Source organism: Danio rerio, chromosome 14 (assembly GCF_052040795.2).
Source record: "Danio rerio strain M-AB ecotype USA chromosome 14, GRCz13ab, whole genome shotgun sequence".
Lineage (NCBI taxonomy): Eukaryota > Metazoa > Chordata > Actinopteri > Cypriniformes > Danionidae > Danio > Danio rerio.
Genome location: NC_141034.1, coordinates 7605047 through 7632992, shown reverse-complemented (window position 1 = coordinate 7632992; position 27946 = coordinate 7605047). Strand labels below are relative to the sequence as shown.

Here is a 27946-nt window from a genome sequence, read left to right as displayed (position 1 = left end):
TGTGTTTAAAGCATCATTGCAGGAACTGCGGAGACATTTACTGCGGCAACTGCTCCAGTAATGAGCTCGCTCTGCCCTCGTACCCCAAACCAGTGCGTGTGTGTGACGTCTGCCATTCCCTTCTACTCCAGCGCAGCTCCACCGGCTCCTGACAGCACTCTGAATGAGCACGTGTGTGTTTGTGTGTGTGTGAGAGAAACTACAGGCCGACTGCATTAATTAACGCTCCATCTTTGTGTTTTTAACACGTATGCATTAAAGCACAGGTGTCAAAGCCAGTTCCTGGAGGGCGGCAGCTCTACACTGTTTAGTTCCAACCGTGTTTCAAACAAGCCTGAATCAATTAGTTTGCTCAGGTGTGTTTGATTAGGGTTTAAACTAAACTGTAGAGCTGTGGCCCTCCAGGAACTGGCTTTGACACCTGTGTATTATAAGAACATTCCACTGTTGTTGTTGTTGTTTTTATTTGGAAATATTCTCATTCCAGAGTTAAACAGTGGGGTTTTACCATTTTTAATCCATTCAGCCAATTACCGGAGGACTTTTAGCTTAGCTTAGCATAAACCATTAAATTTGATTAGACCGTTAGCATCTCTCTCAAATGATTAAAGAGTTTTGATAATTTTCCTATTCAAAGCTTGACTCCTCTGTAGTTACATTATGTACTAAGTCCAACAGCAAGTGAGATGTTTTCTAGGTTGATAGAGATAGGAACTATACTGTCATTCCGGCATAATAATCAAGGAACTTTTCTGCCGTACCACACTATCACACAACTATATTACGCAGTACTGTTGTGTAAATACTTAGCTGGAACTGTTTTAGGGGCTACATAATATTGTTGTGCCTGCTATCATTGCACGGCAATGAAGTTCCTTGATTATTACGCCACAATAAGTGTAGTTCCTATCCATATTGACCTAGAAAATCTTTCATTTTCCATCGATCTTAGTGCACAATATAACTAGAGAAGAGTCACGATTTATATAGGAAAATTATCAAAACTCTTTGAATTTTTTTTTTTTTTTTGAGAGATGCTAATGGTCTTTTCTCATTCAATAACTTATGCTAAGCTAAGCTAAAAGTGCTCTTGCCATACCAGAGATTTGCTATATAGATTTAAATAGTCAAACTCAACAGTGAAACTTTTGAAGAGTAGTGAAGTGAGTCCATTTCCCTGCCAAAAAAGTGGAACTAACTTTGACACCTGTGTATTATAGGAACATTCCACTATTGTTGTTTTTTTTTAGGCTAATTTCACAACTCCTCTTGTGTTGTTAAACAGTCGAGTTTTACAATTTTTGAATCCATTCAGCCAAATATCCAGGTCTGGCAGAAGCATTTTTAGCTTAGCGTAGCATACATCATGATCATTGTAAAAAAAGTGGGGTTTTACAATTTTTAATCCATTCAGCCAATTACCGGAGGACTTTTAGCTTAGCATAAACCATTGAATTTGATTAGACCGTTAGCGTCGCTCTTAAATGACTAAGGAGTTTTGATAATTTCCTATTTAAACCTTGACTCTTCTGTGGTTACATCGTGTACTAAAATCAACAGAAAATGCATAGTTGACCTTTTCTTGGTTGATATGGATAGGAACTATACTGTCATTCCGGCATAATAATAATCAAGGACCTTTGCTGCCGTACCACACTATCACACAACTATATTACGCAGCACTGTTGTCTAAATACTTAGCAGAAACCATTTTAGGGGCTACGTTATATTGTTACGCCTGCTGTCATGGTATGGCAAATACACGGCAAGTTCTTTGATTATTACGCCACAATGAGTATAGTTCCTATCCATATCGATCTCGAAAATAGCAACTTTTATTTTCAATTGATATTAATACACAATATAACTACAGAAGAGTTACGATTTAAACATTATCAAAAAAAAATGTTTGGTTTTGTTTGAGATGCTAATGGTCTAATCTCATTCAATGACTCGTGCTAAGCTAAGCTAAAAGTGCTCTTGCCATACCAGAGATTGGCTTATTAGATTCAAAAAGAGTCCAATTCAATAATTTAACTCTTGAAGAATTGTAAAGCGTGCCCATTTCCCTCCAAAAAAAGTGGAATGTTCCTTTAGTTTATTTGTGTTAATACACCGGCTTTCTTTTGGCTAAGAGCTTTGTCTATTGCAAAATCATATCAACAGGAGGACGCTTGAAGGAATCTGAAATTAACATCAGTGTGAATGTATTTATAACTAGTCTCCAACTAACACGCATAGGACTTCCAGGTGTTCGCCAAGCATAAATGCTTTTTTTTTTGATACCCTTCAAGCTTTTAGGTCTGGAGTTGCATCTCCATTTGTAATGTTTTTGTAAATTGATTAGTCTTTATTTAAGACCTGGCGTAACTGAATTATAATCAAGCGCACTCATTTGAAGTGTCTGTGCTGTTAACATGGACACTGTGCATGTCTATCAGAAATATCACTAGCAGAACTCACCGCTCAAAACAACCGGGACGGATTCTTAATGAAGTTAGTCACCATGTTTATTCCTCACACTAACAATTAAATCAATCACAAAGTCTATAAAGGACTTTAACAGTTTGCAAGACTAAAGAGCAAATGGATTGTATTTTCGTCAGCATTTGTTTTGTTTTTGCTTATATCAGTCTAAAAAGAAAAATATATATATATTTTTTTTTTTTTACAAAACTTTTTAAGGCTCTCCGAGTATAAAAAGTGTATATTTTAGACTGTATGACAGATCCTCGTGTTGTACACTCCTGTTCATAAAGCTGTAATGAAGTTTCTGGAGATTTTATAGAATTGTGTACGGTTTAATAAACACTGCCGCAAACGTATTAATCACTCTGTGAAGAGATGAGGGAATCAGACATTTGTAAACTTGGTTGACCACACTGAAATCACAGTAGATTGGGGAAAGAAAACAGAAAGCAACATGCAGCTTAACAAAACCCTTCCCATCATGCTTTGAAATAATACAAAAGTCTTTTCATTCCCTCCTGAACATAAACACTCAAACTATTTTATAGATATGATGTGCTACAATCACCTCCATGTGCGAAGACGTCAACTTGTGAAGGCTTTGATAACATTGGCCGGTGAGGAAACTAAAATCAATATGCTGTAAAAACATTCACAGGCACGTCTCGTAGGGGTGTCACGTTTAAGAATATGACAAACTTCAAAATAACATGTCAACAAGGAACAGAAAACTCTTGTGCTCCGAACACAACTTGAACGGGAGCGGGGAACAAAGTACAAACCAATGAAAGAGGACACAATGTTGAAATAGAGCCGCTACATCCCCCAGCCACCATTCATTCCCATGGATCCGCGACTTCCTCCGCCGTAGTAACTGCCGCCTAATCCGCCCGAATTACCTGACAGGAGGAACAAATACACACTTTAGGACCAGGGAGTTCTCGGAGCGGGAACAAATCACTTCTGTTGTCATTCCAACTGAGTGTTATTTACGCTAGGGAGGGATTTTTTTGTTGAGTGATAGAGTTTTGTTAGTTACACCTTGCGTCCACACACACTACTCTATCATCTTCAACCCAAGAAGAGCGTTTTAAAAATGATTAGGACGCCAGAAGTGTCTGAAGTCCCATAATAAAGTAGGAACTACATTTGAATTTATATCAGGACTGTTAGAAAAGTATGCTCTATATCAGTGTTTCTCAACCATGTTCCAAGGGGACCGCCAGCTCAGCATATTTTCCATGTCTCCTTAGCCAAACACACCTAATTCAGATCATCAGCTGTTTAGTTGAGACTGAAAGACCTGTAATGGTTGTGACAGACAAGGGAGACATCCAAAACATGCAGTGGTGGTGGTCCTCCAAGAACGTGGTTGAAAAAACCCACAATGAAGAGATATGAAGAGATAACTACTTACTAGTAGCACGTCTATGGTGCTGATTTGGATTAGTCAATTAACTGACGATGGTGGGAAGAAAACCGGGGGACCCAGGGGAAACCCATGCGAGCACAGGGAGAACATGTAAACTGCGCACAGAAATGTCAACTGGGTAGGTAAGGACAAGAACCAGTGATGTTCTTGCTGTGAGGCAACAGTGCCACCCATCCAGGAAAACTAGGAGGAGTAGGGGTGGAAGGGGGGGATTCTTTAAAGTGAAGATGGCTGTAGTATGGTATTTATGAAGACTTAGGAATCGTCTGATTGGAGAATCGTGAATTGGCAAATGCAGGCCTAGCTGTGTTCAATCCTAAGCATGTGATCCTCTCAAAATTAGTTTAAAAATAAATTTCACAAAGTGACATTTAAATGTTTAACTGGGTTAATTAGGTAAAGTCTAGATCGGATATGCGGCCGGCCGGAAGTGCGATATGCACATTAATAAAGCAGCATTTTTTTTATGACACTGTATAACAATAATTAATATTTTTACAGTACTGTGAGGGTTGGGGTGGGGGTAAACGTTAATAAAATACAACAAATGAGAAATTGAATAAATAATAGAAATAATTTGCGTTAACTTCCGGCCTCAAATGTATCCGTTCTAGATACATCAACAACCGATTAATTAGGGTAATTAGGCAAATTATTGTATAACGATGGTTTGTTCAGCAAAAAAAAAAGAAAAAATAATCGAAAAATATTGCTCAAGGGGGATAATAATATTGATCTTAAAATGGTTTTTGAAAAATTCACAACTCTAGCCGAAATTAAAGAAACAAGACTTTCTGCAGAAGAAAACATTATAGGAAATACTGTGAAAATTTCCTTGCTCTGTTAAATATCGTTTGGGAAATATTTGAAAAACAAACCAAAAAAAATTAATAGGAGGGCGAATAATTTTGACTTCAACTGTATGTGTACATGCGCTGCTTGCTTTTTGTGAGCGTGTGTAAAACGCATGAGCACTTTGAATAGTTTTTGCACTACTTCTTTGGTCCGCACTGAACCAGGCCACTGTTTTGACAGTCAGAGAAAAAAAACGATCAGACGGTACAAGAACAAATACAATAAAAAGCTGAGTTGACCGGCACTCTGCGCCAGGAGATGAAAAGGTTTCTACAAATGTATTTTACGACTACAAAGACGTTTTTACTGCTCATAATTTTGAGGAAAAAGTGCAGATATTGGACTATAATCTTTCTCATGTGCACATGCCAAGTGTCTATGTTCAGGAATTAATAAAATACAATTGAATAACATCCTAACTAAAAATATAGATTTTTTTTTTTTTTTTTTTTAGAATCAACTTTTTATACAAGTGCTTAAATTCAGATGTCATCTGTACTTCAGCTCTCATCCTGAAGATGTCGCTATTTTTCAAGTGTCAGTACTTAAAATGGAGGGAAAAACAACTCGGCATCATGGCAGAGGTTCACCATCACTAATGATGTCAGGTCATATGTTGAAGTATTTCATATTTAAGTTGTGCCTGCAAGAGTGAACCCTGCAATAACAACACTTGAGTAGTGCAACTAAATACAGTGCTCAGCAGCATAACTGAGTTCACCCCATTTTGAAAATGAATCATTTTATCAATTTCTCAGTGCATATAGGTCATACATTTTGGAGCATTTAAACCAGGGGTGTCCAAACTCTGTCCTGTAGGGCCGGTGTCCTGCATAGTATAGCTCCAACTTCCTTCAACACACCTGCCTGGAAGTTTGTAGCATAACTAAAAAAGAGCTTGAGTAGCTGGTTCAAGTGTGTTTAATTTAGGTTGAAAATATAATATGCAGGACACCGGCCCTCCAGGACCGAGCTTGGACACCCCTGATTTAAACAAAAACAATTTATTAAACCGATATATTTATTAAAATAATATTTTAGTCACAGAACATCTTTAAAACTAGAAAGATAAGTAACATAAACTGGATTTGTTGATGTACATGTTTCTATATTTGTATACTCTAATGCTATTATTCAAAAGAAGGTAATGATTCGCACTCAATTGCTTTGTACTGTTTTTTGGAAGACACTGAGGAGGGCTTTGTGCCGAAACGTCTGTTTGTCTGTTATCACCCGTAAAATGTAAGAAAAAGTAAAAATAAAAACAGTACGAAGCAATTGAGTGCGAATCATTACCTTCTTTTGAATAATAGTAACGATCAGATTAACGCACCAAACCAAAGAAGTAACTAAAAAAAAACGCAAGCGCGCAGGACAAACTTCAGTAACTCTATACTCTAATGCTACACTTAATGCTGAATATTCTTTTTGTCAATTGTGTTGTTTTTTATACTGTAAAATGATTTTTTTTTTTTTTAACTAGAAAGATAATACATGTAAATCCGTGCAATTGTACTGAAAAAAAATCATACAAAATTACACATTTTTGTTTCTATTGAATTTTGGCTCTTTATTTATTTTATTTTATTTTTTATAATTTTTCCTTTATATATAAACATGGACATACTCAGTTTTGGACTGTTATCGTAAGTTATTTTGTTAGATTAGCTCCAGATTTAGCTTCAGTACTGACTGATCTACTGTACATGCACAAATATATTTTAAAGCATCCTATAGAAAATAATCATCTAAATGAGAGATTTATAAGGAGTGTACTAGTACATGTTGAGCATTCTATCTGGCCCACTATAATCTACAGACTGCAAATCACTGGTGTGAAACGTATTCACATTCTTTACTCAGGTAGGATTACAGATACTAGGGGGTTTAAAAAGACTTCTGCAAAGTTTGAAGAATCAACTCAGGATGGTTACTCAAGTAGAAGCCTAAGTACTAAGTATAAAAGCAAAGCCACTGACGTTACACTTTATTTCTGACAGGATTTAAGCATTTGTCAGGGAAGACAAATGGATTTTCTGTTTGAAATTGAAACAGTTTTCTGTTGATTCACCAAGTCCTGGAGATGGTGTAAGATTCAAGAACACAACACACCTAGAAAACCACCTGTGTAGCTCTTTGTTTTATGGTTAGTATGTCTTGAGTACACAATGTCCAGACGCAGGATTTATGGGCTTGTTTTGAACGTTTTTTATATCTTAAACGTGTCAGAAAGTTGTTGATTAACTGTTGCACAATTGCGATGTTTTTATCAAGTGCGCTGACAGTTTGCATGCTTAAATATGCACAAAAATGTCATCAAACATTATTTTGTAGTAGGGCTGCACAATATATTTCAGCATTGATATCGCAGCGTGCGAATCTGGAATAGTCAAGCAATTTCAATTGAGTTTAAACTATTTCGACACACGAAATGACCAAGTATGCCACTTTGAGGAAGAAAACTTGTGTTTAATTAATGTGGCAATGAAGACTACAGTGTTATTTTACCTCAATACTGTTAGACTCCACCTAAAAGCATTGCTTATTTAATGTTTTATCTCTGTTTTATTGATCTCAGCTGTGATTTAATTGATATTATTTTGTATATACACTCACCGGTCACTTTATTAGGTACACCTGTCCAACTGCTTGTTAAGGCAAATTTCTAATCCACCAGTCACATGGCAGCAACTCAATGCATTTAGGCATGTAGACATGTTCAAATCTATCTGCTCCAGTCAGACTGGCCATAGGGAGCATCGGGACATTTCCCGGTGGCCTGACGGTCTATCTGGCCTGCCGTCTACCCTTTTAACTTTAATATTTGCTCCATTGTGTTTATTTTAGGGTTGTGAAATTATTAAAAAATAACGTAATTAAATCACACTTTTTTTATAATTAATCACGAAACGCTGTATTTATTACAGAAATAAAAAGACAGGCATTTAAGTGCCATCTGAATTTCAAAACAATCAATGCCAATAACAAACCAAAATGATGTTGGATTTTAAGTAGACTACACACACACAGACAATGCGCGCAGTACAGCGAACCCGATGAGCGAGGGATCCCTCCAGATTCATCAACACGCACAATCGTGTTCTTCAAATTTGCTTAAACTAAGCGTTCTAAAGAATGGCTGTATTCTGCAAAGATTCTGACATGGGAGCGTGAAGCAGACGCTTTTCAAAAGTTGGGTGTAGGGGGAAACACGTCAAACTTAAAGGAACATTTGAGGGCTCATGAACGCAGCTTAAAGGCAGAGAATAGGGCTGTCTTTGACAGCTTGCGACTTCATCTGCCACTTTCACTACAGTACATTTAAATGGACACCAATACTCTGCTTTTATGATTAAGATAATGCTGATTAAGAGTCTACCATGTAAGCAGCGATTTTTGACTACCTTAAAGGATCTTGTGAGTCCCAAAACGCGCAAGTTTTTCTTTCCGTTCGCCATGCGGTGTTAAATTCCATTAAAACATACTGAATGAAAACATCCTGAATGAAATTGAACAGCTGATCTGCAGTTAAAGTCTAAAGATTAAAAATGTAACATTGGAAATTGCATGAAACTCTGGAGGAAAGGCTGGATAGCCTGGTAATGTGACATTAATTGTTTTATATTGTACCTTTCCTTCTAAAAGCGCATCCTTGGTCCTATCCAAATTTCTCTGCACGTTAAACTGAACTGGCGCTCTGGCCAAACGACAATCACGCCGCCCTGAACCCGAAAGTGACCGGTTCACGGATGAAGGTAAGAACCGTGAGGGAGAAGGTGGGTGAAAGTGAGGACCGGGGGGTTTGCCCACTATTCAGCTGCCCAAAGCGGCCGCCTAGGTCGCCTCTATAGACGCGCCAACCCTGAACACTCATCAGCCGCATCAGGAAATAAAAACAAACTGCAACTCGCAAATATTTAAAGTTAATCACGTGCGTTAACATGCTAATTTTGACAGCCCTAGTAGTTTGATTATTATATGCATATAATAATTTACATAAAAATATTTATATTTCACTCTACAAAATCATACCAACCAATCAAAATTGCATTTATATTACAATATCGCAGAGAGAGAGAAAAAAAAAAAAAAAAAACGCAATGTCAAATTTTTTCAATATCGCACAGCCCTACCAGCATTTGTATATATATGTTCATAAAACTGAAATTTTTATTGAAAGATTCATAACTATAATCAAATCACTCTAATCGAAAACCAATCGAGCAAGAAATAAATGACCAAATTGGTTTGCAAAGTATTATTTTGAAAGGGTGTTTGTTAGACTATGATGAAGTTTACTTTTGGCTAACCAATCCCCACACTCATTTTACATGCAGCCATCACTAAATTGTGTTACTAAAAATTAGACAGTATAATATAATTAGATTAAAAACAGCATCAAAACAGAAAGACAGTCAATGTAAGTAATGTTAATATTGAAGTGCTGTTGAACTGTTCTTGTATTTACCTGATCAGCTACAACAGGACAACACGAAAGGCTTTTAAATCAGGCATTACAAACAGCTACCCTTAGGGGTCCAAGGCCGATAGGATTTGGCATGGAAGCGGCTAGCGGAGCTACGGAAGAGCTGACACTCACTGTAGTCACTGTAGCCCCCCATGCCACTCTGGTTAGCGTAACCGCCACCATAGCCTGAGCCCATCTGCTGACTGCTGTGTCCGTATGACGACTGGTTTCCTGCAGAACGATAATAATGCATTTCTGTTAGCATCTCGTTTGGAGTTACCAACGTCTGAAGATGAGCTGGAGAAGAGGTCTTACCCATACCGCCCATCATTTGACCACCATATCCTCCACTTCCGCCTCCAGCTGTGGAGTTCAGGAACAGCTCCACATAACGGTGCTCTGCATCAGAGTATTGTCAGTCAGGCTCAAAACATCATATCATAATCCACCATTGTTTTTACATGTTCAGTCTGCATTTGTTGGATCATGGAAGCTCTGATGTGATGTGATCTGACCTAATATGTCTTTTTAAGCCTGAAAATGATCATTTCTTTAATGGTTTAAGCCATGTGTGTTGTTGGGAATGTTTTCATCCAGCGTAAGGTGATTTTGGGTCTTCATTTGGCCACAATTTTTCTATGCATTTCAGCAAATGGGATGATTTTTGGTGACAAATCAACACATATTTTTAGAAAATCCTTTGAATTAAAAAAAAAAACAAAAAAACAATACACTCTTGGCAAATCTACTACACTTTCGTTATGTTGGGGACTGTTTTTGCCCTATTGACTTTTATATACATACATACATACATACATACATACTTACTTAGTTACTTACTTAGTTACTTACTTAGTTACTATGAAGATTTTTATTTACTAAACCTATATGAAGACGCATTTAACTGGGTGAGTGGAAAGCCCTATGAATCTGCCCTTATATGTCATTGAAAACAGGTGACAGGTTAAGGCAATCTACATTGTGAACGCGCTATAGAAATAACGGTGAATTGAATTAGTTATTCATTTGGCCACAATTTTTCTATGCATTTCAGCAAATGGGATGATTTTTGGTGACAAATCTTATTTTGACACATATTTTTTGAAAATCCTTTGAATTTTTTTTTTAAAAACCCAACAATACACTCTTGGCAAATCTACTACACTTTTGTTATGTTGGGGACTGTTTTTGCCCCATTGACTTTTACTTACTTACTTACTTACTTACGTACTTACGTACTTACTTACTTACTTACTTACTTACTTACTTACTTACTTACTTACTTACTTACTTACTTACTTTTACTTACTTTTACTTACTTTTACTTACTTACTATGAAGATTTTTATTTACTAAACCTATATGAAGACACATTTAATTGGGTGAGTGGAAAGCCCTATGAATCTGCCCTTATATGTCATTGAAAACAGGTGACAGGTTAAGGCAATCTACATTGTGAACGCGCTATAGAAATACGGTGAATTGAATTAGTTATAATCGAACTATTCCCAGAGATGGGTTGCAGCTGGAAGGGCATCCGCTGCGTAAAAACCTGCTGGATAAGTTGGCAGTTCATTCTGCTGTGGCGACCCCGGATTAATAAAGGGACTAAGCCGACAAGAAAATGAATGAATGAATGAATATTCGCACTAAACAGAAACCGAATTAAGATATGTGGAATATTCCTATTTCAGTTGCATTATTGAAGTGGAGTACAGGCACATAAATAACTTAATTAAACTATTACCGTTTTGTAGTACTGTTCGCTACATTTTGCGACAGGATGCACACACTGCAGTTGTCAGACATTTGACGACAAACAAATGTAAATGGCTTAAAGCAAGAGAGCACATATCTAGTGTGAGCGGGAAATGATGACTATGCTGACTGCTGAGAATTCTGGAAGAAATCAAGAAGTACCTCTGAGTTTATCACAGGGGCACGAATGAAAAGTAAGTGAAGGAAATGAAAAAGGTGGTTTGTTGCCTGAGAATTTGTATTCACCATCATCTGTTTGCACACATAGTGTGAAAAATGTAATTGCTGTTGAACTTGTCGCATAATTAAAAACGAAACACCCAAAATCACATATGGTGCCATGATGAACACCAACTGTTGTTATGTGAAACATCGGAGGACACTAGCGTCAAAAGCTGACGTAATGACGTTAATCTAACTATGTGCTATAACATGTAAAATGGGAACATTCATAAAGGATAACGTAAACAACTTATTCATATTGTTGTCTCATTCAGATTAAGGTAAATACTTCGATTACTGATTTCCATGCAAGCGTAGTCACTGTCTGAAAACCGTATTCTGAACCAAACTATGAGTTTTGCTATCTGTTCAAATAGCAAACACTTACGCATATTGGCTTTGTCTTTGGACATGGCAGCCACCGCGTCCTCATGTGTGGCAAATTCTACATCGGCCTCTCCTGTCACTCTCCCATCAGGACCAATCTCTAAATGCACACGCACCGGGTTCAGCGGAGAAAAGAACTAGGGATAACATGGAGACAGAGAGCTTTGGAAATTGATCAAATAAATGCTTTGAGGTAACACAATCGCATGGTTTTTGTATATATATGGACTTACATTGTATATGTCGGTCTCAGTGGCTCTGTAAGGAAGGCCTCTCATGTGCACACAGTGTCCCGTTGTGCTCTGAAAGGAAGAGCCGCTGTCTCCATAACGACCATCTATGAGGCAAAAAAAAACAATCATTCACACTCTCTTTAAACAGAGTAAAGCAAAGTCAGTTCTTTGTTCATGTTTTAACAGTCCACTTGAAATCACATCCGGTTTGGAAAACAACCTTTAGGTTAGCCCAAATATGCAACTGTTATGCCCTAGCATAGACATCCGTCTGGAATGGTGCATAAAGCTTTGGATTAGATAGCTGTATACCCTGTAAATGTACAACAATTTAAAGTTATACAAGTTGAAAGAACTGATGGACAACTTATGGATAAACTTAAGACTAACATATTTATTTAACTTGGTCTTTAAAATGTGTTTTTTGCCACAACATACTACAAAAATCCAAGCAAATGTTTTGAGCACTCAGGGATAAGTGTTTAAATTTGGCATTATTTTTATTTAAAGTTTTATGGATTTTCTATTACCAAAGAGGGGTCCTGAATGTAGAAGATGGTGTCTCGAAATCCCCCATCGATGTTAATTGGCGTGTAAATGTATGCTTGTGATTAACGCTCTCCACTAGTGATAAGTTAGTAGTATGTAGTAAGCAAATATTGCCTTGGTTATCAACAAAGCACTCTCTGCTTTGTTGTACGATTAAACAATTATGCAGTTTTGGAAACGTGTCTGAAATTCATTCTGCCAAAAGGCATGGCAAGTTTAGGCAAGGCAAGTTTATTTAAATAGCACATTTCATACACAGTGGCAATTCAAAGTGCTTTTCATAAACAAGAATAAAAGAAACAAGTAAAATTAGTTGACAAAAAAAAGTGACAAACCCAGAGCTTTGAATGTTTTTATCTTCTAAAGGTGAACTTTGTCACTGTTTTGTTGCAAACTAACTTATAGATAAGACTAACAAATTGATTTAAATCTTTAAAATGTGTTGACTGCCACAAAAACAGGCAAATATTTTTTATAGAATTTCTATTACAAAAGAGGAAATCTGAATGTACTGAAAAAACTTTACCATCATAAACCTTTGAACATTTGTGTAACAAAGAAATATTCTAAGTAGAGCTCAAGATCTTTGCCCCAAACCTGAAGAAACCCAACAGGCTTGGGCTTAATTTCTATCATTTTAGACGGGGTCGGGCCAAAGGTGAAACAAATGCTGACTTTTGAGGGTGGAAAAATGTACAGCAAGCTGACAGGGAAGATGACGAGGTCACTCGCTACATTGAAACCGCTGTCATGGCAAATGAAATGGATGTTCTTGGCTTGTGGAAAAAGGTGAACAAATAATCCTACCCAAAACATGGTAAATTAGCTAGATCAGTACTATGCATCCTGGCCAGCAGCAGCAGTGAAAGGGTGTTTAGTGCTGCTGGCCGCACCAGCAGTGAACGCAGGACCGTGCTAAAGCCATCAACAGTGGATTCAATAATGTTCCTCTACAAAAACATGTAGCCTAAGGTGAGTAAAGGATTTTTAAATTATAACTAAATATTAATTAAACCATAAATGCATAATGTAGTCGGAGTATACAGGCTAATGTTGGCATTATTCTTTAATTATTCAGCCTCACCGTCACCTTAAGAAACAAATCCCACTTTCATCATTGCCAAATAACCGTCATAATTTATAATTTATTTTAATGTAATTTGTTAGAAAATACTTATTTTTATCGATGTGTTGGTCAATTTAAAGGCTAAGTGTGTGTACATAGGCCAATTCAGAGTGCTGAGATGTTAAGATGTTACAGAGGACTTCTAAGTGGCCTATAGCCTACATTTGTTATGTTAAAACATGTATAAATGACTCAGGTTCGGGCTTTTAAATAGCTGTCGATCTATTTTTGGAGAGACTTGCATGAATACCTTGTAAAGATATTGCAGACCCAGTATGACTTTTGCCCAAGCTTATATATACCTGATGACCCATGTCCCCTGAGCCACATGAATAAAACTGAATCACAGTAGATACAGAGCTGTATCATGCTAGGCGGACGGGGGATTGTTAAAAACTGTAAATCCTCCAGTAGACCTCAGATCTTCGAGTGGATCTCAGAGTTAGGACGAGTTGCAGCTTATGAAAAACTCTCCTATAGTTTACATGAAAGAATTGAAATTTATTTTGAGAAATGGAGAAAATGGTGAAATTTCTGCAACCAAAATGTTAGCAAACATGTAACGAGACAAAATAATAATTAAGGTTAAGATATTAGCACCCACCCCACCCTTTTTCTTTTGCTGTTTTTAATGTCTTTTTTTTTCTTGTGTGTGTTCTGGTTTGGTTTACTTTTGCAATTTATATGGTGTTATTTATTTAATGTATTTATTAATGTTGTATTGTTCTGCTTTTATGTTAATGCTCTGTAGTTGATATTCATCTGCATTATTTAAAATAAGAAAAATCAATAAAGATTTCAAATCATAAAATAAAAATAAAAATCTGTTAATCAAAATGTACTTGTCGGGCTCGGGCCGAATTCTGTTGGGCCTACCTTTTAGGGCCCGATTACAGCTCTAATTCTAGATGAAATATCAATTAGCTCTGTTTTGCCATAATTTAAGGCTATATGTTAATAATGGCCCAAAATACCTCCACCGTAGCCGCCACGTCTCATTCTCTCAAAGGAGACTCCTCTGCCCATGCTGTTGTATCCTCTGCCGCCCCCTGGCCTATCATAGGGGCTCGGTCTCTGCATGCCCATGACCTTTCGCTGGGGTTCGTAATGTGTGCGTACTTCCGCACGGCTGCTCTTGAAGATCTCTATATACCTGTGGACATAAAGCAAGAGTAATAGCACCAGGATCTACTGGCAAGAGACAATAGCATTTCTGCGTGCAGCATAAATAAGGGCTGTCTGAAAACGGCTCTAAATGAACAGATGCCCTTTATGACTTTTGGGATGACAGCAATTAACAATAAGACTCTCCATTTAGCAACAGTTTTCCCAAAAATAAACAGAGAGAGAGAGAGAGACAGGAAATAAAGAACCCTTATATATTCAGTTTCATTCAACGCTTCATTGCAAAGAACTTTTCTTATGGTCACCCAAAGGCAAATCTGTTACTGTGGTCTGGTTTACTGGACCATCACGCATTCGTTGTCTGCTAGCGAAGTACTTCAGACTGCTAGGGCCTACTTTGTGTTACCTGTTTAACTGGGTCCTCATGATCTGAAGTCTTCAAATAGTATAAATGACAGATTCCTGTGGCATTTCTGTTAGTGCTGAGTGGCCATGTGATCGATTATAGAGCGAGAGCTGAAGCCAATCTCAAAAGCTCAGATATTGGCGTATTCAAGATAAGGCTATATGATAGGCCTTTTTTAATCACAACAATAAAACAACATTTTGGTAAGTGTGCTTAGGTCAGTTGTAGATAAATTAATACAGGGTGGGCCATTTATATGGATACACCTTAATAAAATGGGAATGGTTGGTGATTTTAATGTCATGTTTGTGGCACATTAGTATATGCGAGAGGGCAAAATTTTCAAGTTGGGTGGTGACCAGGGTGGCCATTTTGAAGTCGGCCATCTTGGATCCAACTTTTGTTTTTTCAATAGAAAGAGGGTCACGTCAAACTTATTGGGAATTTCACAAGAAAAACAATGGTGTGCTTGGTTTTAACATCACTTTATTCTTTCAGGAGTTATTTACAATTTTCTGACCACTTATAAAATGTGTTCAATGTGCTGCCCATTGTGTTGGATTGTCAATGCAACCCTCTTCTCCCACCTTTCACACACTGATAGCAACACCGCAGGAGAAATGCCAGCACAGGCTTCCAGTATCCGTCGTTTCAGGTGCTGGACATCTTGTATTTTCACACCATAGACAACAAAGATAGTGAGGCCATTCCTCATCAATGAAAACCTCAAGCCCACTGGATATTTGACATTGCTACATGACGATGTCTTTCCCTCTTTATGCACTGAAGCTGGCACGTTCCCTGAGTTTTTACAGCAAGATGGTCCACCACCACATTATGGGAGTCAGGTCTGAGCATTCCTAGATGAACAGTTTCCTGAAAAGTGGATTGGTCGTCATAGGTCAGTTGAATGGTCCCCAAAGTCTGCCGATCTGACCACCTTAGACTTATCTTTGAGGTCATCTTAAGGCAATTGTCTATGGTGTAAAAATACAAGATGTGCAGCACCTGAAACTAAGGATACTGGAAGCCTGTGCTGGCATTTCTCTTGCAGTGTTTCTATCAGTGTGTCAAGAGTGGGAGAAGAGGGTTGCAATAGCCGCGTTTCCACTATCGCGCCTAAAGCGAGCGAGCCAGGGCGAGCCAAGGCCAGTGGCGTTTCCACTGTCACTTCCGGGGCCTAATCGGGCCAAAGTGGGGCTTTCTTGGGGCCAGCGGCCGGCCTTTTTCGGCCCGCCGAATACCTTGGGCCAAAGAGGGCCAGCCGGGGCTTCGGGGCGGAGTGAAAGGAGAGGCGGGCACAGTTTTCCGATCGCACTCGAGTACATGCGCCAAACACATAAACAAACAAATAAATAAGAGAAAGAAAACATCTGGAACAAATTATAGGCTGGGGTCTTTTTTGTATATGATCGCCCTTATGTTTCTCTTTTAAATGTAAGGCTGTTGCATAAAATGATAGTTTTTATAAGTGACTTTTCTTTGCTGCGTCTCTTTGATGTTTCAATAACGCATAATAATCTTTACACCATATTAAAGACACATCAGACAGTAAAGGTTTTCAAGAGGTTTTGTCAAGTTTAATAAGTGATTTTGCGCGTTTAGATGCCTGTGTATGTGTGTGAGACCGAGGAAAAGAGCGCTCCATTCATAGCTCTGTTGATGCCGCGAGTGGCTTTTTTCTTTTATTTTTTTTATTGTTTTAATTTATTTCGGAGATAATACATATGAATACAACAGAAAGGCATTAAACTTTACAAATTTCATGTCCACTTTTGTAGGCTCAAAACAACAGTGTCATATCTAGATAAAATAGCCCTATATTGAAATAATTTAAAGAATTACAAATATCAGATATAATAAAATCACATTAAATAAATAAACCAATATAAAACTAACAAAAGCTATAGCTATAACAATTAGGTACTATATCCAACTGTTTCAAATTTTATTAAACTTTCATTTTTCAAAAGCCTCTTTGAAAAAAAGATTTTAGATATTTTCTAAAAAATAATTAAATAAATAAATAAACATCGGAGAATGTTTTAAATATTATTTATAAAGTATTTGGATACGATGAAATTAATCAAATCATGCAAACAGAGCATTTTCGGGGTGAGTGAAAGCAGAAACAGGCGACCTTTTTTTCTGTCTGCAGCTGCGCAGCACTTTTTTGACGGGGAAAACTGCAAGTTCAAAATGTGTTCTGTGTCCTCAAACAAGTGTGTATGTTTTAATATATTGTGGTAAAATTAAAAAAGGGAATTTTAAATACATGAAGAGCTTTATTAGTGCATAGCTGCTGAGCGCAACGAAATATAGGCTATATTTTATTACGTGCTGCTCTTATGTGCTAAAACACTGAACACTTTCCTTTACTTAAGATATAATAAGCAACATCTTTAAATAAAGGGAATCACCTATGAAGAGTAATAAAGCCTATAGGGGAAAAAAACTCATGTTTCAGTTCTCTCCGGAGCATTTGGGATGAATGTTGGACAGCGTCTGTCTAGAGGATGTTATAAAATACATTTTATATCGAGTTATTAACGGAGAATTTTATAGGGTATATGTGGTGTTATATTATGGATGTATGCGCTCCCTGCGCTGGGTTCCTCCGTTGGTGGCAAGGCCACTGGATTTCGATGCCAATAGTCGGTCGGCGAGTAAATGAATATGATGAATGAAAACACACAGGCATGTGCTTATAGACATGCGTTGTACTGCTGTACAGTAACGTGTGATTTGTTTGTTTTGGTTGTCCTAATTTTATAGCTTCGTGATGATGTGATGTGATGTGCTTTATCTGCATGATTCTCGCTGAAGTGGGCGGTTTGAGTGACGTTCGATTCGGGGGATGTTCTGGGGGCGGGGTTTGCTGACGCGCTGCAAGCTACTAGCCCCACAGTGGAAACGCGACATGATTTCAGCCTCACTGCTCAACCTCCCGGGCGATTGGCCCGGCCTGGCCCGATATAAGCCCTGGCTCGCACTGGCCTGATAGTGGAAATGCGGCTATTGACAATCCAACACAATGGGCAGCACATTGAACACGTTTTATAAGTGGTCAGAAACTTTTAAATAACTCATGAAAGAATAAAGTTACTTTAAAACCAAGCACACCATTATTTTTCTTGTGAAATTCCCAATAAGTTTGATGTGTCAAATCACCCTCTTCCTATTGAAAAAACAAAAGTTGGATCCAAGATGGCCGACTTCAAAATGGCTACCATGGTCACCACCCATCTTGAAAAATTTACCCCCTCACATATACTAATGTCCCACAATCAGTATGTTAATATCACCAACCATTCCCATTTTATTAAGGTGTTTCCATATAAATGACCCACCCTGATTAACACTAAAACCACCAGTAGCTAGCTGCAAGTCCTTTTCTTAAGGAGTTATTCACTGAATCATTAATTAAAGTGCATTATACGGTGGCTGAGAGAGCTTAACGTGCTGCAATTAAAAAAAAAACATGCAATTACAAAAACGCCAGCAAATTGAGAAAAGTTCCTCAGCCGTTTGACAGCACACGTGCAGCTTTTTTTTTTTTTAAACATGCTGCATTTTCTCACAAGACAAACACGAAAACGTTTATACGAAAACGCCACGTTTTAGGGTCTCGTTGAAACATTTTCATTGTATTATGAGAAAATGCAGCAAGTTTTTGTAAATTGTTTGCGTTGTGAGAAAATGCAGCACGTTTTAATAATTTGTTTGCATTGTGGGAAAATGCAGCGCATATGCGTTACAAGAGTTTGCTAAACTAAAGTGAGTACCTCGACCGCGGTGCTCTGCGTTTGGTGTGAAGCCAGCATAACACCCTAAAATAACTCCAAGTTAGATGGAAACTTTTGTTTTGTGTTTACCTTATGATTAAAGTTGTTGCATGTTCGCCGGTTCCCGCCCCTGAATGAGCGAATTTTAGCTACTTGTACATTTAGATAGCGTTCAGAAAAAACAAAACTCCCACAAAGAAACTAACATAACCTACTGCCAGCCAGCGTTTCGGACGCATTGCAGAGCAACACAAACACCACGGTGAAGTATAAATGTATAACAAACGCGCAAGGCATGCACCGTGCCTCATGGCGATCACTCAACGCAGAAGTATAAATCAGCCTACGGTGGGTGGGAGCAGCGTGGCCCACTCATCGTCTATTTTAACTATAAATTTTAAAATAGAAAATATGGTCTGTAATGAATTAACTGTATGCCGGTGTGTTGTAATCTTTTGTTTTGTTTTTCAGCAAAGTTGTTTTGTTGGCTTTATTCCAACTGCATGTTGCATTGCGGTTAAGCCAGCCGCGTTTTAGAACAACTCGCTCAAGCCAAGCGCGATGTATATTTATGAGCGCGCGTATGTTTATCTTTAAGATCGTTGATATCAGATGAGTTTTCAGTTCAAGTATAATAAAGTATACTCTTTCTCAACAGAATTGTGTTTTTATTTGTCATATAGCCTACTGCAGTAGCCTACATTTTGCACTATTTCGAAATCATGCTGGTTTTGACTAAGTAACGCATATTGTAAGCTTATAATGTTTTAAATAATATAATAACATTTATATACTAATAATGTTTGTCATGATGACAATGATCATAAATAAAAAAGTAAATTATTATAAACCTAGGCAACGCAGTAGGTAGTGCTGTCGCCTCACAGCAAGAAGGTCACTGGTTCGAGCCTCAGCTGAGTCAGTTGGCGTTTCTGTGTGGAGTTTGCATGTTCTACCTGCGTTCGCGTGGGTTTCCTCCAGGTGCTCCGGTTTCCCCCACAATCCAAAGACATGTGGTACAGGTGAATTGGGTAGGCTAAATTGTCCATAGTGTATGTGTGTGTGGATGTTTCCCAGTGATGGGTTGCAGCTGGAAGGGATCCACTGTGTAAAAAAAAGTGCTGGATAAGTTGGCGGTTCATTCCGTTGTGGCAACACCAGATTAATAAAGGGACTAAGCCGAAAAGAAAATGAATAAATGATAAATCTAGTAATTTGACAGCCTATATATACTTCTGTTTAACATGTGTATTTTACATTAACATAATACGGTCACACTTTACAATAAGGTTCATTGGTTAATGTTAATTAATGCATTTACTAACATGAACAAACAATGAAAAATACATTTACCACTGTATTTGTTCATGTTATTTAACGTTAGTTAATGAAAATACAGTTGTTCATTGTTAGTTCATGTTAACTCATGGTGCATTAACTAATGTTAACAAGCATGGACTTTGATGTTAATAATGCATTAGTAAATGTTCAATTATGATTAATAAATGCTGTACATGTGTTGTTCATGATTTGTTTATGTCAGTAAATGCATTAACTAATAAACCTTATTTTAAAGTGTTAGCCATAATACAATATAATAATGTTTATGACAGTCTATTTTATTATACTCCTGTTTGTTTAAACAAGGGGTCACCAATCCTGGTCCTGGAGGGCCGGTGTCCCTGCAGGGTTTGGCTCCATCTTGCCTCAACGCACCTGCCTGGATGTTTCAAGTATACCTTGTAAGACCTTGATTAGCTTGTTCAGGTGTGTTTGATTAGGGTTGGAGATAAAATCTGTAGGACACCGGCCCTCCAGGAACAAGTTTGGTGACCACTGGTTTAAACTATGCATTTTAGATTATTTAAAGACATGTGGCCTTATAAATAACAATTATGATTGTTTTTAGTTTAAACTACAACACGTTTAAATACGTAAACATAGTCAACAATAAAAAATTAATTAAAACACTTTAGTTTGAACTTCAAGTGATATTGTTTTCTAGTAGTCAACATTTGACATAGTTTTTTTTTTAAGATTTATTTTTTGCCTTTATTAGATAGGACAGTAGTGAGACAGGATGCGAAGTGGGAGAGAGAGAGGGGGTAGGGTAGGGAAATGTCGTCGAGCCGGGATTCGAGCTTGCGACGCCCTGACGTGCTATTGCACCATATGTCGGCACGCTAACCACTAGGCTATTGTGCTGACACATTTGACATAGTTTTAAAAAAAAGTTAATCAAAGATGTCCGAGGACAACAATGGGTATTTTGTTTATTTTAGGACTATGCATATCAAATTTTGGGGGGTCATTTTTCTTCTTTTATGACCTAAATCAAATAAAATGTCTTTAAATCAAGTACTTTTAGCATGCAAAAGTCAAATTTAAGTATACAAAATATAATTTAGTGAAAATACCCAATTGGCTAGTACAGAGGTGCCAGCCGGCGTCCTGTAAAGTTTAGTTCCAACTCTAATCAGAAACCCCTGGGCTAGCTAATCAAGCTCTTACTAGGCTTTCTAGAAATATCTATGCAGGTGTGTTGAGCTCAAATCTGCAGGATAATGACCCTCCAGGACCGAGTTTGGGCACCCCTGAGCTAGTAACTTTGGAAAATGACTAGCCACAGAAAAAAGTTAATATCAAGCCCTGATTATATCATCAAATAAAATGACATTTAAAAGAGTGAAAACTCCACTAAACTGTCTCAAATGTGTCCAGGTTCACATATCTACCATGTTTTACCCTCTCTAAACTTTTACAGCGCAGCTCACTCAGCACTAATAATAGATAATCTTTGAGGCTATTGGTCTGCCATCGAATGGTCGGTGGTAATGTCTTGCTATTTCTGCAGTGGATGATTTAGTGTGGTGAACACCATAAGAAAAGCAACGTATCCAGGCAACCAACCAGCCATCCCCACCTGTGCCCTATTCTTTCCTTGTGTTTCTTTAGAGCCTTTTCGGCTATATCCTGTGAAGCAAACTGCACGAAGGCCTCCCCCGTACTCCTCCCCTGGAAGTCCACCGGCAATGTTATCCCATTTGGCACGATTTCCAACCCTTCAACCCAAGGACAGATAACCCCAGTGGGGGACAAATTAAGTCACAAGCCCATTTAAAAAGACTTTATATTACTCTATGGGTTTGTCTTAATTTCAGCTGAGAAAAGCTACTACATAAACATACCAATGCACTTGAAGCTTTGCTGGAACAAATTACAGATAGCATGACAAATAAAACAGGGACATTTTAATCAAATGGCTACTGTGAGTGTCTCAGCTCACTCATCTGTGTTTATTAAGTCCCAAAAATAGCTAAATTCTTCTGTTTTTTATGACAAATACAGTGAAATGGCTGATCAAATTTTATATATTTTTTTATTATTTAAAAAAGTAGGGCCCCATGATTTCTGTTACAAAAAGTGCAGAAAACAGATTTGAAAATGTACTAAAATTTAAAAACGTCTCCTGTTCTTGTGGTTCTAGAAGATTAATAAATGTACATCTCTATACTGAACATCTGAATACCGCCTGACAAGCATTTTACTTGTTATGGGAGAAACTCATTACATTAAGTACACATTGTGTACAAACGTCGATATCTTTACAACTTTTTCAAATAAAAATTTCGATTTTACTGTAAATAACTGAGACAGAAACTTACTATTTAAAGAACCAGGTTATTCTTTAGGTAATGATACATTTATATTTAATCACTTATTAATCAAATATTGAATTAATTATATATATATAAATTTATGACAAATTTCAAAGGTATAATCAGACCAATTATCTTCTAATAATTAAAACAAATGCAATGCATTTCATAGAGTTCCAAAATATGTGATAAGGTTGTTAAATTCTAGAAATAAACTCACTGGCCATTTTATTAGGTACACCTTACCAGTAAAATGTTGGACCACCTCTGCCTTCAGAATTGCCTTAATCCTTCGTGACATAGATTAAACAAGGAACTGAAAATATTCCTCAGAGATTTTGGTCCATATTGACATGATAGCAACACGCAGTTGCTGCAGATTTGTTGGCTGCACATCCATGATGCGAATCCAAAATGTGCCAAGAAAATGTCCCTCACACCATTACACCACCACCACCAGCCTGAACCGTGGATACAAGGTAGAATGAATCCATGCTTTCATGTTGTTCATGTCAAATTCCTAGCCTACAATGTGAATGTCGCAGATGGAATCGAGACTCACCAGAGCAGGCAACATTTTTCCAATCTTCTATTGTCCAATTTTGGTGAGTCTGTGCCAGTTGTAGGCTTAGTTTCCTATTCTTAGCTGACAGGAGTGGCACCCAGTGTGGTCTTCTGCTGCTATAGCCTATCCGCCCCAAGGTTTTTGTGCGTGTTGTATGTTCAGTGATGCTCTTCTGCAGGCCTCGGTTGTAACGAGTGGTTATTTGAGTTACTGTTATTTTTCTATCAGCTCAAACCAGTCTGGCCATTCTCCTCTGACATCAACAAGACATTTGCACCACAGAACTGCCACTTACTGGTTATTTTGTCTATTCTCTGTAAACCCTAGAGATGGTTGTGCATGAAAATCCCAGTAGATCAGCAGTTTCTGTAATTCTCAGACCAGCTTGTCTGGCACCAACAACCATGCCATGTTCAAAGTCACTTAAATCACCTTTCTTTCCCATTCTGATGCTCGGTTTGAACTGCAGCAGATCGTCTTGACAATGTCTACATGTCTTAATGCATTGAGTTGCTGCCATGTGATTGGCTGATTACAAATTTGCGTTAGAGAGCAGTTGGACAGTTGTACCTAATAAAGTGGCCGATGAGTGTTTAACTGTCCTTGTAAAATGATACATTTGATATTTTCAATTGATAAGTCAAGCTTTTTGATCTCTAAAATTAATGTAAAACATCAAAAAAAATTGAAAAAAAAAAGATTTCAGGAAAATTAAAAGAGAAAACAACGAATGTATTGAATTTATTTTTATAATTAAGTTTTTGGAACAAATTAAACAGATTTCATAGGGCCCTAAAAATGTGACCCATCTTGGTCATTCTGGGTGGTCCAATTTAGTGGATTTAACACTTATTTAAACTGATCCTACTTTAATTAAATGACTAAACCTGTTCAAAGCTCATTTAGTGCAAATGCTGGTTCCATGTTGACATATTTTTTATGTTTGAGTAAATAGGAAAGCTTAACTTCCAATTGAGCATACCTGCAAAAAACTGGACAATTTCCTCCTTGCTGCATCCAAAGGGCAAACCTCGAAGCCTAACCAGGCCGTCACCTCCTGTCTCTGGACAGTTTGGACCGGTGTGCTTCAGAACCCAGTCCATCTCAACACTATTGGATTTGAATACTGAAACCACACATGAATGAATCAGCATTTTTTCACAAACGAATAAAACCCCAAATCAGAAAAAGTTGGGACAGTATGGAAAACCCAAATAAAAAAGTAGTGATTTACTTTGACTTGTGTTTCATTGCAGACAGTATGAACACAAAATATTTCTGCCCTTGCATATTTTAACAAGACAATGCAAAATCACATTCTGCACACATTACAATGAGGATCCAGGTACTTGACTGGCCTGTCTGTAGTCCTGACCTGTCTCGAACAGAGAATGTGTGGTACATTTTGAAGCGCAAAATGCACCAAGACCCCATATTGTTGCCCACCTTAAGATTGTTTGCATGAAGAATCTGAAAAAATTACATCTTAATCACTTTCTGTCTTCAGTTGTTAAACATGTTTTAAGTGTTGTGAAAAGGAATTACAACATTACAAAGTGGTAAATGATTTACTGTATCAACTTCTTTTGAAATGTGTTGCAAGAAGCAAAATTGGAAATGTGTTTATATTGAAAAAATAAAATAAAAATCACAAAGAACACATTGAATAATCTTTTTTATTTGCGTTTTTCATACTTTACCAACTTTTTCTGATTTGGTGTTGTAAATGGATCAATTTTAAAAATCTACTCGTCCTCCACTGGTTCAAAATCTTTGAGTGTTTCTTTTTTTCTGCTAAACACAAAAGCTCCTATTGAGCTCCATAGCATTATTTTCCCACTATGAAAGTCAAGGGGGACCTTTTTTTTTTCTTTTTAAATGAGTCAGCCTTAGTCGTACCGCGATGACGGAGTGCCCCTCGAATACATCCTTCATAGGATGCAGCCTCTCAAATGAGACACAGCTTATGATTTGTTTTAATTATTTAGCCTAAAATGTTTACTGCTCCAAAATAATATTTTTTTCCTAAAAAAAAAACATTTTGTGTTAAATGGGGGAGGGAAAGCTGTTGTTTATAACCCTGACATTTAAAATAACTTATTTTAAAGCGGTAATCACAATACCATAAAAACTTTTATCCAAGGTTTTCATACCATCAGAATGTTATACCGATCCATCCCAAGCAGTAAGTGCCAAGGAAATACATTTGCCCACCTTCTACGTAACGGTGCCCCATGGTTTCACGATCTTTCTTCACTGCAATTTTGAGATCTTCCTCCGATTCAAACTCGACAAATGCCTCTCCACTTGGACGACCTTCCCGTGTGTATGTGAAGTGTATGCTTGTCCCATTGCTTGCAATTTTGCACTCTGAAATGCAGATAGAAAGTTAAACACGCAGGGAATAAGAGCAAAACATGGGAATTTACTTTTATTTATTTTATTTTATTTTTTACCTGAGAAAAACCTCTGAACTTCATCAACAGAGCAGGACCAAGGTAAACCTCTGACTCTCACCACAAAACCTTCTCCATCCGCCATGCTGGAAGCAACCCTGTTTAAACACAAAACACACAATAAATCAATTTATAATACAGTACTAAACTTGCTTTTATGTTAGCTTTATGCAGACACTTATTGTGTTTATATTAAAACACTATCACTGCATTTGGTGAACTATTCAATATATACACCCAAAAACAAAACATGAACCGAAATGTCAAGTCAAAAATATCTAGTATCTCCATTATAAAAGAAGAAACTACTGTTTAAATGCTAAACCAATCAACCATGTATGTAAACATTCCCTATTCAGTCAAAACGAACACACAAGATAATCCCATTATGCATTACATACATAGTTGACAGTAAATAATCACATTTACATAATAAATAGCGGCTATTTTGCATAACTGTGGAAACGAGATTGTTAGCTTAGCGAGCTAGCTGAGCCCCCTTACCTTGTATTAAACCCCCCTCAAAGACGCTTCGTCACTTCAATCAATGCCAGGTGATGTTCTAATGAGGTGATTCACTACAGTATTTCTCGTGTGTGTCTGTAATGTGTAAAATAATAATAAAAACGAAAGGCTGAACAGTGCTCACACACGATAATCGTCGCTGTTTACTGGATTGGGGAACTAAAAGTTGCGTTTGTCGACACCTGCTGTTTGGGATGTGAAACTGCAGCACTCTAAATCTATATGACACACACAACTAAATTTAGTGTGCTATATTATTTTAGTAGCCTACATGAAACCGCCATACTATACATTTCTGTATTTATGCACCAAACCAATAAATAAATGATGTTACTCTTTCCACAAATTTAGTTCAAAACAAATCTTTTACAAGCGTAAACAGCTGTATTACTGTGTTGATTATTTATATTCTTTATTTTTAATATCAATATAATGCCAAGAGTTTAAACAAATAGATCAATAGTTTCTCTTTTCTTTTTGAAGAGTATACATTGAATTGCTAAAAAGAGGTGAAATCACAGTGTTTAAACTGTATAGCCAAGTGTTCGGTAGCTTAGCAGTAAAATAAACAGAAATAAACAACTACAGCAGTAAATAGGTCATGTAAAATTAGCTTTGAGGTCAACAGACAACATTTTTCTGAAGGTTAAGCCCCTTCACAGCCATTTGAAGTATTTTGTTTTTAAATCCAACTTTAATGGAAGCTAATTTCTTGCTTATAATGTTTTGATACTTTTGATATAGCCTAAATATAATGCTTTGAAATATCATCATTAAAAAAGTCATAATTATGATATGATTATATTTTTTATACCTGTTTTGCTTCTACAAAATGCTTTAAAATGAATTTAAATGACAAAACAGAGTCAACTTTAATCACTAGTAATGAAGAAGCTAAAATATGTAATATATAGTCAATTTAAAACTATATAAAAAGATGATTAAATTTAAATTATGAGAAAAAATTTGTTAAAGAATCACAGCCTTTTAATTTCTACTGGGACAAAATGCTTAAAAATGCATTAAAAATGACAAAAAGAGTCAACTTTCATCAGTAAATAACATGCTAATGCTAAAAATGTGTAATATAAGGTAAGTTTAGAAAAATAAAAAGATGATTAAATTGAAATTATGAAAAAAAAATTGTTAGTGATGCACAGCCTTTTGACTTGTACTGCTACAAAATGCTTTCAAATTCATAAAAACGACTAAAATGGTCAACTTTGATCACTAATAATTAAAAAATGCTAAAAATATATGTGATATAAGTCCATTTAAATATATGAAAAAGATTGTTAGGTTAAAACGATGAGGAAAAAACTCATAAATACGACTTAATAGTTCACATTATTTCATTATCATGACTTTAAATGATAATAAGCAATTTTATGTGCCATAAATGCAGCATGTTTTTGGCATTGATTATGTTATTCATTCATTTTCTTTCAGCTCGGTCCCTTTATTCATCAGGGGTTGCCACAGCGGAATGAACAACCAACTATTCCAGCATGTTTTACACAGCGGATGCCCTTCCAGCTGCAACCCAGTCCTAGGAAACACCCAATACACTCTCACATGCACATACATACACTACGGCCAATTTAGTTCATCCAATTTACCTATAGCGCATGACTTTGGACTGTGAGGGAAACCGGAGCACCCGAAGGAAACTCCACACCACTGGGAGAACATGCAAACTCCACACAGAAACGACAACTGACCCAGTCAGGACTCAAACCAGTGACCTTCTTGCTGTGAGGTGCTATCCACTGAGCCATTGTGTCACCCAGTGATATAAATATGTTTAATTTCTCCAACAAAATGCTTTAAATTGACAAAAAAATAGTCGACTTTGCTCACTAATAATAAAAAATGCTAAAAATAGGTCATTTAAAGTACGTTTAAAATATTAAACGATTATCAAATT

General features: G+C 37.0%; 2 protein-coding genes and 2 long non-coding RNA genes across 23 annotated transcripts in view; 3 read left to right on the top strand and 1 right to left on the bottom strand.

The window, feature by feature from the left end:
- Positions 1-2825, top strand: part of rufy1 (RUN and FYVE domain containing 1) — a 30478-nt gene extending 27653 nt beyond the window's left edge. Inside the window, exons 17-19 of one of the 10 annotated variants that reach the window (XR_015507063.1) lie at positions 12-235; positions 406-1354; positions 1437-2825. Coding sequence is in view for 1 of the 10 variants with exons in the window: in XM_087281104.1 (XP_087137230.1) it covers positions 12-152 (141 nt within the window). In the remaining 9 variants the exon portion in view is untranslated. Of the gene's footprint in view, positions 1-11 lie in introns of all 10 variants that reach the window. The other 9 variants (XR_015507059.1, XR_015507060.1, XR_015507062.1 and 6 more) reach the window with 9 other exon arrangements.
- Positions 2781-26187, bottom strand: hnrnph1 (heterogeneous nuclear ribonucleoprotein H1). 11 transcript variants are annotated; one of them, XR_015506675.1, is made up of 11 exons: positions 25999-26187; positions 25495-25592; positions 25253-25408; positions 24021-24164; positions 21738-21876; positions 14473-14651; positions 11824-11927; positions 10558-11727; positions 9540-10502; positions 9357-9455; positions 2781-3368 (listed from the first exon to the last, which is right to left on the bottom strand). XR_015506675.1 is itself a non-coding variant. In XM_087280330.1 (11 exons), exons 2-11 carry the CDS (start codon positions 25577-25579, stop codon positions 3286-3288), a joined length of 1209 nt encoding a protein of 402 aa, XP_087136456.1. In that variant the 5' UTR covers positions 25580-25592; positions 25999-26187; the 3' UTR covers positions 2781-3285. The 11 variants fall into 11 exon arrangements, 10 of the variants coding, with proteins under 10 accessions (XP_087136456.1, XP_087136457.1, XP_087136458.1 ...); XM_087280330.1 differs by having other exon boundaries at positions 9540-9623; positions 11592-11727; XM_087280331.1 differs by having other exon boundaries at positions 9225-9455; positions 9546-9623; positions 11592-11727.
- On the top strand, positions 5209-6316 carry LOC147833845 (uncharacterized). The gene is made up of 3 exons (XR_015507237.1): positions 5209-5580; positions 5723-5900; positions 6103-6316. It is a non-coding gene; the product is annotated as an uncharacterized LOC147833845 (long non-coding RNA).
- LOC147833844 (uncharacterized) lies at positions 18745-21878 on the top strand. The gene is made up of 2 exons (XR_015507216.1): positions 18745-20837; positions 21036-21878. It is a non-coding gene; the product is annotated as an uncharacterized LOC147833844 (long non-coding RNA).
- Positions 26188-27946: the final 1759 nt, after the last annotated feature.

Excerpts from the sequence above, each read along its gene's own strand:
- hnrnph1 (XM_087280329.1), bottom strand. The coding sequence starts at position 25,579 with ATGGCGGATGGAGAAGGTTTTGTGGTGAGAGTCAGAGGTTTACCTTGG. Across the intron at positions 24,165-25,252 it reads GGGGCACCGTTACGTAGAAG|TATTCAAATCCAATAGTGTT; the intron begins GTGGGCAAATGT and ends GTGTGGTTTCAG. Across the intron at positions 11,728-11,823 it reads CTGAGACCGACATATACAAT|TTCTTTTCTCCGCTGAACCC; the intron begins GTAAGTCCATAT and ends TGTTATCCCTAG.